The sequence below is a fragment of the Tachysurus vachellii genome, chromosome 6 (genome assembly GCF_030014155.1).
Source record: "Tachysurus vachellii isolate PV-2020 chromosome 6, HZAU_Pvac_v1, whole genome shotgun sequence".
Classification (NCBI taxonomy): Eukaryota; Metazoa; Chordata; class Actinopteri; order Siluriformes; family Bagridae; genus Tachysurus; species Tachysurus vachellii.
The window spans coordinates 32,209,302-32,224,223 of record NC_083465.1 but is presented as its reverse complement, the minus strand read 5'-3'; the positions used below and the strand labels follow the sequence as shown (position 1 = coordinate 32,224,223).

Below are 14,922 nucleotides of genomic sequence, written 5' to 3'. Positions count from 1 at the left end.
ATGCAATCATTAGCAGAAACTACTGCAGTGACAAAAATTGTTACCCCAACAAGCACAATTCCAGTTACAACCACTCCAACAATTGAAACATCCAGTACAACAGCAACAACAGAATCTGCCACAACATTGTACATAACACAACCTACAACAACACCAACATCAGCAGAAACAATCACATTGACAACGACTAGCACCCCAACAAGTACAATTCCTGAGGCAAGCACTGCTACAACTGAAGCATCCACTACATCACCAACAACAGAATCTGCCACGACAACTTTATACACAACACGAGCTACAACAGCAGCAGATACTACTGCAGTGACAACAACTGTTACCCCAACAAGCACAATTCCAGTGACAACCACTCCAACAACTGAAACATCCACTACAACACCAAGAACAGAATCTGCAACCACAACTCTACACACAACAGAACCTACAACAACACAAACATCAGCAGAAACAACTGCTGTGACAAATACTGTTACCCCAACAAGTACAATTCTAGTGACAACCACTGCATCAACTGAAACATCCAGTATAACACCAACAACAGAATCTGCCACCACAAGTCTATACACAACACAACCTACAACACCACCAACATCAGCAGAAACGACTGCAGTGACAACACCTGTTACCACAACAATCACAATTACAGTTACAACCACTCCAACAATTGAAACAACCAGTACAACACCAACAACAGAATCTGCCACAACATTGTACATAACACAACCTACAACAACACCAACATCAGCAGAAACAATCACATTGACAACGACTAGCACCCCAACAAGTACAATTCCTGAGGCAAGCACGGCTACAACTGAAGCATCCACTACATCACCAACAACAGAATCTGCCACGACAACTTTATACACAACACAAGCTACAACAGCAGTAGATACTACTGCAGTGACAACAACTGTTACCCCAACAAGCACAATTCCAGTGACAACCACTCCAACAACTGAAACATCCACTACAACACCAAGAACAGAATCTGCCACCACAACTCTACACACAACAGAACCTACAACAACACAAACATCAGCAGAAACAACTGCTGTGACAAATACTCTTACCCCAACAAGTACAATTCTAGTGACAACCACTGCATCAACTGAAACATCCAGTATAACACCAACAACAGAATCTGCCACCACAAGTCTATACACAACACAACCTACAACACCACCAACATCAGCAGAAACGACTGCAGTGACAACACCTGTTACCACAACAATCACAATTCCAGTGACAACTCCTGCATCAACTGAAACATCCAGTACAACACCAACAACAGAATCTGCCACCACAACATTGTACACAACACAACCTACAACACCACAGTCATCAGCAGAAACAACCACATTGACAACAACCAGCAGCCCAACAAGTACAATTCCAGAGACATCCACTGTGACAACTGGTGCATCTGCTACAACACCAACAATAGAATCTGCAACCACAACTCTACACACAACAGAACCTACAACAACACAAACATCAGCAGAAACAACTGCTGTGACAACTACTGTTACCCCAAAAAGTACAATTCCAGTGACAACCACTGCAACAACTGAAGCATCCACTACAACACCATCAACAAAATCTGCCACCACAACTCTATACACAACAGAACCTACAACAACGCCATCATTAGCAGAAACTACTGCAGTGACAACAAATGTTACCCCAACAAGCACAATTCCAGTGACAACCACTCCAACAATTGAAACATCCAGTACAACACCAACAACAGAATCTGCCACCACAACATTGTACATAACACAACCTACAACACCAGCAATATCAGCAGAAACTACAGGAGTGACAACAACTGTTACCCCAACAAGCACAATTCCAGTGAAAACCACTCCAACAACTGAAACATCCACTACAACACCAACAACAGAATCTGCCACCACAACTCTATACACAACACCACCAACATCAGCAGAATCTACAGCAGTGACAACAACTGTTACCCCAACAAGCACAATTCCAGTGACAACTACTGCATCAACTGAAACATCCAGTGCAACACCAACAGCAGAATCTGTAACCACAACATTGTACACAACACAACCTACAACACCACCAACATCAGCAGAAACAACCACATTGACAACAACCAGCATCCCAACAAGTACAATTCCAGAGACATCCACTGTGACAACTGGTGCATCCACTCCAACCCCAACAATAGAATCTGCCACCACAACTCTACACACAACAGAACCTACAACAACACCAACATCAGCAGAAACAACCACATTGACAACAACCAGCACCCCAACAAGTACAATTCCAGAGACAACCACTGCAACAACTGAAACATCAGCTACAACACCAACAACAGAATCTGCCAGAACAACTTTAAACACAACACAAGCTACAACAACAACAGCAGAAACTACTACAGTGACAACTACTGTTACCCCAACAAGCACAATTCCAGTGACAACCACTGCTGCAATTGAAACATCCACTACAACACCAACAACAGAATCTGCCACCACAACTCTATACACAACAGAACCTACAACAATGTCATCATTAGCAGAAACTACTGCAGTGACAAAAAATGTTACCCCAACAAGCACAATTCCAGTTACAACCACTCCAACAATTGAAACATCCAGTACAACACCAACAACAGAATCTGCCACAACATTGTACATAACACAACCTACAACAACACCAACATCAGCAGAAACAATCACACTGACAACGACTAGCACCCCAACAAGTACAATTCCTGAGGCAAGCACTGCTACAACTGAAGCATCCACTACATCACCAACAACAGAATCTGCCACGACAACTTTATACACAACACGAGCTACAACAACAGAAAGATCAGCAGAAACAACTGCTGTGACAAATACTGTTACCCCAACAAGTACAATTCTAGTGACAACCACTGCATCAACTGAAACATCCAGTATAACACCAACAACAGAATCTGCCACCACAAGTCTATACACAACACAACCTACAACACCACCAACATCGGCAGAAACGACTGCAGTGACAACACCTGTTACCACAACAATCACAATTCCAGTGACAACTCCTGCATCAACTGAAACATCCAGTACAACACCAACAACAGAATCTGCCACCAAAACATTGTACACAACACAACCTACAACACCACAATCATCAGCAGAAACAACCACATTGACAACAACCAGCAGCCCAACAAGTACAATTCCAGAGACATCCACTGTGACAACTGGTGCATCTGCTACAACACCAACAATAGAATCTGCAACCACAACTCTACACACAACAGAACATACAACAACACAAACATCAGCAGAAACAACTGCTGTGACAAATACTGTTACCCCAAAAAGTACAATTCCAGTGACAACCACTGCAACAACTGAAACATACACTACAACACCATCAACAGAATCTGCCACCACAACTCTATACGCAACAGAACCTACAACAACGCCATCATTAGCAGAAACTACTGCAGTGACAACAAATGTTACCCCAACAAGCACAATTCCAGTGACAACCACTCCAACAATTGAAACATCCAGTACAACACCAACAACAGAATCTGCCACCACAACATTGTACATAACACAACCTACAACACCACCAACATCAGCAGAAACTACAGCAGTGACAACAACTGTTACCCCAACAAGCACAATTCCAGTGACAACTACTGCATCAACTGAAACATCCAGTGCAACACCAACAGCAGAATCTGTAACCACAACATTGTACACAACACAACCTACAACACCACACACATCAGCAGAAACAACCACATTGACAACAACCAGCATCCCAACAAGTACAATTCCAGAGACATCCACTGTGACAACTGGTGCATCCACTCCAACACCAACAATAGAATCTGCCACCACAACTCTACACACAACAGAACCTACAACAACACCAACATCAGCAGAAACAACCACATTGACAACAACCAGCACCCCAACAAGTACAATTCCAGAGACAACCACTGCAACAACTGAAACATCAGCTACAACACCAACAACAGAATCTGCCAGAACAACTTTAAACACAACACAAGCTACAACAACAACAGCAGAAACTACTACAGTGACAACTACTGTTACCCCAACAAGCACAATTCCAGTGACAACCACTGCTGCAAATGAAACATCCACTACAATACCAACAACAGAATCTGCCACCACAACTCAATACACAACAGAACCTACAACAATGCCATCATTAGCAGAAACTACTGCAGTGACAAAAATTGTTACCCCAACAAGCACAATTCCAGTTACAACCACTCCAACAATTGAAACATCCAGTACAACACCAACAACAGAATCTGCCACAACATTGTACATAACACAACCTACAACCACACCAACATCAGCAGAAACAATCACATTGACAACGACTAGCAACCCAACAAGTACAATTCCTGAGGCAAGCACTGCTACAACTGAAGCATCCACTACATCACCAACAACAGAATCTGCCACGACAACTTTATACACAACACAAGCTACAACAGCAGCAGATACTACTGCAGTGACAACAACTGTTACCCCAACAAGCACAATTCCAGTGACAACCACTCCAACAACTGAAACATCCACTACAACACCAAGAACAGAATCTGCCACCACAACTCTACACACAACAGAACCTACAACAACACAAACATCAGCAGAAACAACTGCTGTGACAAATACTGTTACCCCAACAAGTACAATTCTAGTGACAACCACTGCATCAACTGAAACATCCAGTATAACACCAACAACAGAATCTGCCACCACAAGTCTATACACAACACAACCTACAACACCACCAACATCAGCAGAAACGACTGCAGTGACAACACCTGTTACCACAACAATCACAATTACAGTTACAACCACTCCAACAATTGAAACATCCAGTACAACACCAACAACAGAATCTGCCACAACATTGTACATAACACAACCTACAACAACACCAACATCAGCAGAAACAATCACATTGACAACGACTAGCACCCCAACAAGTACAATTCCTGAGGCAAGCACGGCTACAACTGAAGCATCCACTACATCACCAACAACAGAATCTGCCACGACAACTTTATACACAACACAAGCTACAACAGCAGTAGATACTACTGCAGTGACAACAACTGTTACCCCAACAAGCACAATTCCAGTGACAACCACTCCAACAACTGAAACATCCACTACAACACCAAGAACAGAATCTGCCACCACAACTCTACACACAACAGAACCTACAACAACACAAACATCAGCAGAAACAACTGCTGTGACAAATACTGTTACCCCAACAAGTACAATTCTAGTGACAACCACTGCATCAACTGAAACATCCAGTATAACACCAACAACAGAATCTGCCACCACAAGTCTATACACAACACAACCTACAACACCACCAACATCAGCAGAAACGACTGCAGTGACAACACCTGTTACCACAACAATCACAATTCCAGTGACAACTCCTGCATCAACTGAAACATCCAGTACAACACCAACAACAGAATCTGCCACCACAACATTGTACACTACACAACCTACAACACCACAATCATCAGCAGAAACAACCACATTGACAACAACCAGCAGCCCAAAAAGTACAATTCCAGAGACATCCACTGTGACAACTGGTGCATCTGCTACAACACCAACAATAGAATCTGCAACCACAACTCTACACACAACAGAACCTACAACAGAAACATCAGCAGAAACAACTACTGTGACAGCTACTGTTACCCCAAAAAGTACAATTCCAGTGACAACCACTGCAACAACTGAAACATACACTACAACACCATCAAAAGAATCTGCCACCACAACTCTATACGCAACAGAACCTACAACAACGCCATCATTAGCAGAAACTACTGCAGTGACAACAAATGTTACCCCAACAAGCACAATTCCAGTGACAACCACTCCAACAATTGAAACATCCAGTACAACACCAACAAGAGAATCTGCCACCACAACATTGTACACAACACAACCTACAACACCACCAACATCAGCAGAAACAACCACATTGACAACGACTAGCACCCCAAAAAGTACAATTCCTCAGGCAACCACTGCTACAACTGAAGCATCCACTACATCACCAACAACAGAATCTGCCACAACAACTTTATACACAACACAAGCTACAACAACAGCAGCAGATACTACTGCAGTGACAACAACTGTTACCCCAACAAGCACAATTCCAGTGACAAGCACTCCAACAACTGAAACATCCACTACAACGCCAACAACAGAATCTGCCAGCACAACTCTACACACAACAGAACCTACAACAACACAAACATCAGCAGAAACAACTACACTGACAACAACCAGCACCCCAACAAGCACAATTCCAGAGACAAACACTGCAACAACTGAAACATCCACTACAACACCAACAACAGAATCTGCAACCACAAATCTATATACAACACACCCTACAACACCACCAACATCAGCAGAAAATACTGCTGTGACAACTACTGTTACCCCAACAAGTACAATTCCAGTGACAACCACTCCAACAACTGAAAAATCCACTACAACACCAACAACAGAACCTGCTACCACAAGTCTATACACAACACAACCTACACCACCACCAAGAGCAGCAGAAACATCCACATTGACAACAATCAGCACCCCAACAAATACAATTCAAGACACAACCACTGTGACAACTGGTGCAAACACTTCAACACCAACAACAGACGTAACCACCTCAACTTTGCACACAACACAATCTACAACACCAACATCAGCAGAAACTACTGCAGTGACAACAACTGTTACCCCAACAAGCACAATTCCAGAGACAACCACTGCTACAACTGAAGCATCCACTACAACACCAACAACAGAATCTTCCACCACAACTCTGTACACAACAGAACCTACAACAACACAAACATCAGCAGAAACAACTGCTGTGACAACTACTGTTACCTCAAGAAGCACAATTGCAGTGACATCCACTGCAACAAATGAAGCATCCACTACATCACCAACAACAGAATCTGCCAGAACAACTTTATACACAACACAAGCTACAACAACATCAGCAGAAACTACTGCAGTGACAACAACTGTTACGCCAACAAGCACAATTCCAGTGACAACCACTCCAACAACTGAAACATCCAGTACAACACCAACAACAGAATCTGCCACCACAACTCTACACACAACAGAACCTAAAACAACACAAACATCAGCAGAAACAACTGTTGTGACAACAACTGTTACCCCAACAAGTACAATTCTAGTGACCACCACGGAAACAACTGACACATCCTTTACAACACCAACAACAGGATCTGCCACCACATCTCTATACAAAACACAACCTACAACACCACCAACATCACCAGAAACAACCACATTGACAACAACCAGCACCACAACAAGCACAATTCCAGAGACAACCACTGTGACAACTGTTTCAAACACTTCAACACCAACAACAGAATTAACCACCACAACATTGTACCCAACACAACCTACAACACCACCAACATCAGCAGAAACAACCACATTGACAACAATCAGCAACCCAACAAGTACAATTCAAGAGACAACCACTGTGACAACTGTTTCAAACACTTCAACACCAACAACAGAATTAACCACCTCAACTTTGCACACAACACAGCCTACAAGACCAACATCAGCAGAAACTACAGCAGGGACAAAAACTTTTACCCCAACAAGCACAATTCCAGAGACAAACACTGTTACAACTGAAGCATCCTCTACAACATCAACAACAGAATCTGCCACCACAACTCTATACACAACAGAACCTAAAACAACACAAACATCAGCAGAAACAACTGCTGTGACAACTACTGTTACCCCAACAAGTACAATTCCAGTGACAACCACTGCATCAACTGAAAAATCCAGTACAACACCAAAACCAGAATTAACCACCTCAACCCTGTACACAACAAAACCTACAACACCACACACATCAGCAGAAACAACCACATTGAAAACAACCGCCACCTCAGCAAGTACAATTACAGAGAGAACCACTGCTACAACTGAAGCATCCACTACAACACCAACAACAGAATCTGCCACAACAACTTTATATACAACACAAGCTACAACAACAACAGCAGAAACAACAGCTCTGACAACTACTTTTACCACAACAATCACAATTCCAGGGACAAACACTGAAAAATCTGAAACATCAACTACAACACAAACAACCGAATCTGCCACCACAACTATATATACAACACAACCTACAACACCACCAACATCAGCAGAAACAACCACATTGACAACAAATTACACCCCAACAAGCACAATTCCAGGGACAACCACTGCAACAAGTGAATCATCCACTACAACACCAACAACAGAATATGCAATGACAACTTTATACACAACACAAGCTACAACAACAACAGCAGAAACTACTGCAGTGAAAATGTATGTTAACGTAGTTCTATAAGTATATATATATATATATATATATATATATATATATATATATATATATATATATATATAATGTAGTCCAGACATAATTTTTTCTGCAGTTGAAGAAAAAAAGATCACCTTAATGCTTTATTTCCTCAGATCTGGTTCATCTGTGGTTCAGACCATGATGTTCTTCAATTCCTCCTCTCCTGTTCCCAGTGAGAGTTTGGTCCTCAGTGTAATCCAGACTCTTCTGAGTGCTCGACTCACAAACCTCACTGACTCTGTAAAAGTGCCGAACTTCACCTATGAGAGTATGTTTGTTTTACTGATAACACAAATACGTACTACACAAATTATTCTTTCATCTCTATGACTTCTTTATCAGCATTTCAAGGTCATCTGATTTGTTCCACAGAAACTTCAGACACCTGCTATGCAGTAAAATTCACATTCCAGATCAGTAACATCAGCATGTCACAGAACCCTGAATTATGGAATGATACCTACAACCCAGTGGAGAGCATCATCAACAATGCTGTGAGTGTGCATCACTCTGTGCTTAATGATATTCTCACAAATATCCAGATATGACATTGGATCCAGTTGCACAGATTAATAAAAACAATTTAATAGTTAATCTAAAAGTCAACAGATCAACCCAGGGTTATCTGAGGAAGTACAGACCCACAGTGGGGTAAATCAGGGAAAGGTCAAAACACAGCAAAATGTAGATACAATAGTTAAAACTGTGCAGAAATCTGCAACAGGATCATAAACAATAATCGAATAGTGGATTGCAATGGGGGAAATTAAAAGCGTCAGATATGTCTCACAGAAATAGTAGAAAGACTTTGCAATGGCAAACATCAAAAATATTCCATAAGTTGGGACATAAATGAAGTGAATTCCCTCAGGGATGCAAAGCAGTTCTGAACTCAGGTGACAGTGACTCCTGTGGTCAGTGGGAGAAGTACAGGTAGTGACTCTAACCTTTCTTTGTTTAAAATGTATGATGTTGATAGAGACAGGGAGGTGTTGGCCTCTCTGCTCACTCTGGTGTTGGATCAAGCAGTTTAGGGAATGAAGGGATGGATAGATCATATCTGTATATTCAGTTGAAAACAAACAGGAATAAAAAAATCATCTAAAAAAAATAACTGGTTACAGAAACAATACAAAGGAATGTTCTTTTGTCAATCATAAAAACTGATTAATTATTTTTCTTTCTACAGTTAAACACACTTCTAAATGAACCTGCTGCCGAACCGTTCAAACCCCAGAGCTCTGTCTTCACGTAAGATCACAGCAGTGTTCTTTCCACTCTCACAGAACAGTGTTTTAATTCGTATTATACAGTCAATTGCATTGTGACTTTTGTCTTCTACTGCTAACAGGAGTTCAGGAAACCAGGTTAATGGTGACATGACATACCGCTTCCAAGATGGAGACACTAAAACACCAGCATCTTTCCTGAATGAGCTTAAAGCACAAAGCACACCTATGTAAGTGTCCTGATGTTAATTTAAGAAGTTTGCGTTCAGTCAGTGTGTTCTTACCCTCTGTATGTGAAGTCTGTTCATTTATATATAATTAATAATATTCTTACGACCATTTGAATTTAACAGAGAATTAAATCAGCAGTCTGACTGTAAAAAATAATCACCATAATGCTTTATTTCCTCAGATCTGGTTCAGCTGTGGTTCAGACCACGATGTTCTTCAATTCCTCCTCTCCTGTTCCCAGTGAGAGTTTGGTCCTCAGTGTAATCCAGACTCTTCTGAGTGCTCGACTCACAAACCTCACTGACTCTGTAAAAGTGCCGAACTTCACCTATGAGAGTATGTTTGTTTTATTGATAACACAATTACGTACTACACAAATTATTCTTTCATCTCTATGACTTCTTTATCAGCATTTCAAGGTCATCTGATTTGTTCCACAGAAACTTCAGACACCTGCTATGCAGTAAAATTCACATTCCAGATCAGTAACATCAGCATGTCACAGAACCCTGAATTATGGAATGATACCTACAACCCAGTGGAGAGCATCATCAACAATGCTGTGAGTGTGCATCACTCTGTGCTTAATATTCTCACAAATATCCAGATATGACATTGGATCCAGTTGCACAGATTAATAAAAACAATTTAATAGTTAATCTAAAAGTCAACAGATCAACCCAGGGTTATCTGAGGAAGTACAGACCCACAGTGGGGTAAATCAGGGAAAGGTCAAAACACAGCAAAATGTAGATACAATAGTTAAAACTGTGCAGAAATCTGCAACAGGATCATAAACAATAATCGAATAGTGGATTGCAATGGGGGAAATTAAAAGCGTCAGATATGTCTCACAGAAATAGTAGAAAGACTTTGCAATGGCAAACATCAAAAATATTCCATAAGTTGGGACATAAATGAAGTGAATTCCCTCAGGGATGCAAAGCAGTTCTGAACTCAGGTGACAGTGACTCCTGTGGTCAGTGGGAGAAGTACAGGTAGTGACTCTAACCTTTCTTTGTTTAAAATGTATGATGTTGATAGAGACAGGGAGGTGTTGGCCTCTCTGCTCACTCTGGTGTTGGATCAAGCAGTTTAGGGAATGAAGGGATGGATAGATCATATCTGTATATTCAGTTGAAAACAAACAGGAATAAAAAAATCATCTAAAAAAAATAACTGGTTACAGAAACAATACAAAGGAATGTTCTTTTGTCAATCATAAAAACTGATTCATTATTTTTCTTTCTACAGTTAAACACACTTCTAAATGAACCTGCTGCCGAACCGTTCAAACCCCAGAGCTCTGTCTTCACGTAAGATCACAGCAGTGTTCTTTCCACTCTCACAGAACAGTGTTTTAATTCGTATTGTACAGTCAATTGCATTGTGACTTTTGTCTTCTACTGCTAACAGGAGTTCAGGAAACCAGGTTAATGGTGACATGACATACCACTTCAAAGATGGAGACACTAAAACACCAGCATCTTTCCTGAATGAGCTTAAAGCACAAAGCACACCTATGTAAGTGTCCTGATGTTAATTTAAGAAGTTTGCGTTCAGTCAGTGTGTTCTTACCCTCTGTATGTGAAGTCTGTTCATTTATATATAATTAATAATATTCTTACGACCATTTGAATTTAACAGAGAATTAAATCAGCAGTCTGACTGTAAAAAATAATCACCATAATGCTTTATTTCCTCAGATCTGGTTCAGCTGTGGTTCAGACCACGATGTTCTTCAATTCCTCCTCTCCTGTTCCCAGTGAGAGTTTGGTCCTCAGTGTAATCCAGACTCTTCTGAGTGCTCGACTCACAAACCTCACTGACTCTGTAAAAGTGCCGAACTTCACCTATGAGAGTATGTTTGTTTTATTGATAACACAATTACGTACTACACAAATTATTCTTTCATCTCTATGACTTCTTTATCAGCATTTCAAGGTCATCTGATTTGTTCCACAGAAACTTCAGACACCTGCTATGCAGTAAAATTCACATTCCAGATCAGTAACATCAGCATGTCACAGAACCCTGAATTATGGAATGATACCTACAACCCAGTGGAGAGCATCATCAACAATGCTGTGAGTGTGCATCACTCTGTGCTTAATTCTCACAAATATCCAGATATGACATTGGATCCAGTTGCACAGATTAATAAAAACAATTTAATAGTTAATCTAAAAGTCAACAGATCAACCCAGGGTTATCTGAGGAAGTACAGACCCACAGTGGGGTAAATCAGGGAAAGGTCAAAACACAGCAAAATGTAGATACAATAGTTAAAACTGTGCAGAAATCTGCAACAGGATCATAAACAATAATCGAATAGTGGATTGCAATGGGGGAAATTAAAAGCGTCAGATATGTCTCACAGAAATAGTAGAAAGACTTTGCAATGGCAAACATCAAAAATATTCCATAAGTTGGGACATAAATGAAGTGAATTCCCTCAGGGATGCAAAGCAGTTCTGAACTCAGGTGACAGTGACTCCTGTGGTCAGTGGGAGAAGTACAGGTAGTGACTCTAACCTTTCTTTGTTTAAAATGTATGATGTTAATAGAGACAGGGAGGTGTTGGCCTCTCTGCTCACTCTGGTGTTGGATCAAGCAGTTTAGGGAATGAAGGGATGGATAGATCATATCTGTATATTCAGTTGAAAACAAACAGGAATAAAAAAATCATCTAAAAAAAATAACTGGTTACAGAAACAATACAAAGGAATGTTCTTTTGTCAATCATAAAAACTGATTAATTATTTTTCTTTCTACAGTTAAACACACTTCTAAATGAACCTGCTGCCGAACCGTTCAAACCCCAGAGCTCTGTCTTCACGTAAGATCACAGCAGTGTTCTTTCCACTCTCACAGAACAGTGTTTTAATTCGTATTGTACAGTCAATTGCATTGTGACTTTTGTCTTCTACTGCTAACAGGAGTTCAGGAAACCAGGTTAATGGTGACATGACATACCACTTCAAAGATGGAGACACTAAAACACCAGCATCTTTCCTGAATGAGCTTAAAGCACAAAGCACACCTATGTAAGTGTCCTGATGTTAATTTAAGAAGTTTGCGTTCAGTCAGTGTGTTCTTACCCTCTGTATGTGAAGTCTGTTCATTTATATATAATTAATAATATTCTTACGACCATTTGAATTTAACAGAGAATTAAATCAGCAGTCTGACTGTAAAAAATAATCACCATAATGCTTTATTTCCTCAGATCTGGTTCAGCTGTGGTTCAGACCACGATGTTCTTCAATTCCTCCTCTCCTGTTCCCAGTGAGAGTTTGGTCCTCAGTGTAATCCAGACTCTTCTGAGTGCTCGACTCACAAACCTCACTGACTCTGTAAAAGTGCCGAACTTCACCTATGAGAGTATGTTTGTTTTATTGATAACACAATTACGTACTACACAAATTATGATTTCATCTCTATGACTTCTTTATCAGCATTTCAAGGTCATCTGATTTGTTCCACAGAAACTTCAGACACCTGCTATGCAGTAAAATTCACATTCCAGATCAGTAACATCAGCATGTCACAGAACCCTGAATTATGGAATGATACCTACAACCCAGTGGAGAGCATCATCAACAATGCTGTGAGTGTGCATCACTCTGTGCTTAATTCTCACAAATATCCAGATATGACATTGGATCCAGTTGCACAGATTAATAAAAACAATTTAATAGTTAATCTAAAAGTCAACAGATCAACCCAGGGTTATCTGAGGAAGTACAGACCCACAGTGGGGTAAATCAGGGAAAGGTCAAAACACAGCAAAATGTAGATACAATAGTTAAAACTGTGCAGAAATCTGCAACAGGATCATAAACAATAATCGAATAGTGGATTGCAATGGGGGAAATTAAAAGCGTCAGATATGTCTCACAGAAATAGTAGAAAGACTTTGCAATGGCAAACATCAAAAATATTCCATAAGTTGGGACATAAATGAAGTGAATTCCCTCAGGGATGCAAAGCAGTTCTGAACTCAGGTGACAGTGACTCCTGTGGTCAGTGGGAGAAGTACAGGTAGTGACTCTAACCTTTCTTTGTTTAAAATGTATGATGTTGATAGAGACAGGGAGGTGTTGGCCTCTCTGCTCACTCTGGTGTTGGATCAAGCAGTTTAGGGAATGAAGGGATGGATAGATCATATCTGTATATTCAGTTGAAAACAAACAGGAATAAAAAAATCATCTAAAAAAAATAACTGGTTACAGAAACAATACAAAGGAATGTTCTTTTGTCAATCATAAAAACTGATTAATTATTTTTCTTTCTACAGTTAAACACACTTCTAAATGAACCTGCTGCCGAACCGTTCAAACCCCAGAGCTCTGTCTTCACGTAAGATCACAGCAGTGTTCTTTCCACTCTCACAGAACAGTGTTTTAATTCGTATTGTACAGTCAATTGCATTGTGACTTTTGTCTTCTACTGCTAACAGGAGTTCAGGAAACCAGGTTAATGGTGACATGACATACCACTTCAAAGATGGAGACACTAAAACACCAGCATCTTTCCTGAATGAGCTTAAAGCACAAAGCACACCTATGTAAGTGTCCTGATGTTAATTTAAGAAGTTTGCATTCAGTCAGTGTGTTCTTACCCTCTGTATGTGAAGTCTGTTCATTTATATATAATTAATAATATTCTTACGACCATTTGAATTTAACAGAGAATTAAATCAGCAGTCTGACTGTAAAAAATAATCACCATAATGCTTTATTTCCTCAGATCTGGTTCAGCTGTGGTTCAGACCACGATGTTCTTCAATTCCTCCTCTCCTGTTCCCAGTGAGAGTTTGGTCCTCAGTGTAATCCAGACTCTTCTGAGTGCTCGACTCACAAACCTCACTGACTCTGTAAAAGTGCCGAACTTCACCTATGAGAGTATGTTTGTTTTATTGATAACA

The 14,922-nt window shown here is 40.4% G+C and overlaps 1 protein-coding gene across 1 annotated transcript in view; it reads left to right on the top strand.

Annotated features, from left to right (window-relative positions):
* LOC132847769 (mucin-2-like) overlaps nucleotides 1-14,922 on the top strand; it is a 34,487-nt gene continuing 19,565 nt past the window's right edge. Inside the window, exons 1-3 of the mRNA XM_060873306.1 lie at nucleotides 1-2,775; nucleotides 8,668-8,800; nucleotides 8,905-9,026. Of these exons, the coding sequence (XP_060729289.1) occupies nucleotides 1-2,775; nucleotides 8,668-8,800; nucleotides 8,905-9,026 (3,030 nt within the window). The remainder of the gene's footprint in view (nucleotides 2,776-8,667; nucleotides 8,801-8,904; nucleotides 9,027-14,922) is intronic.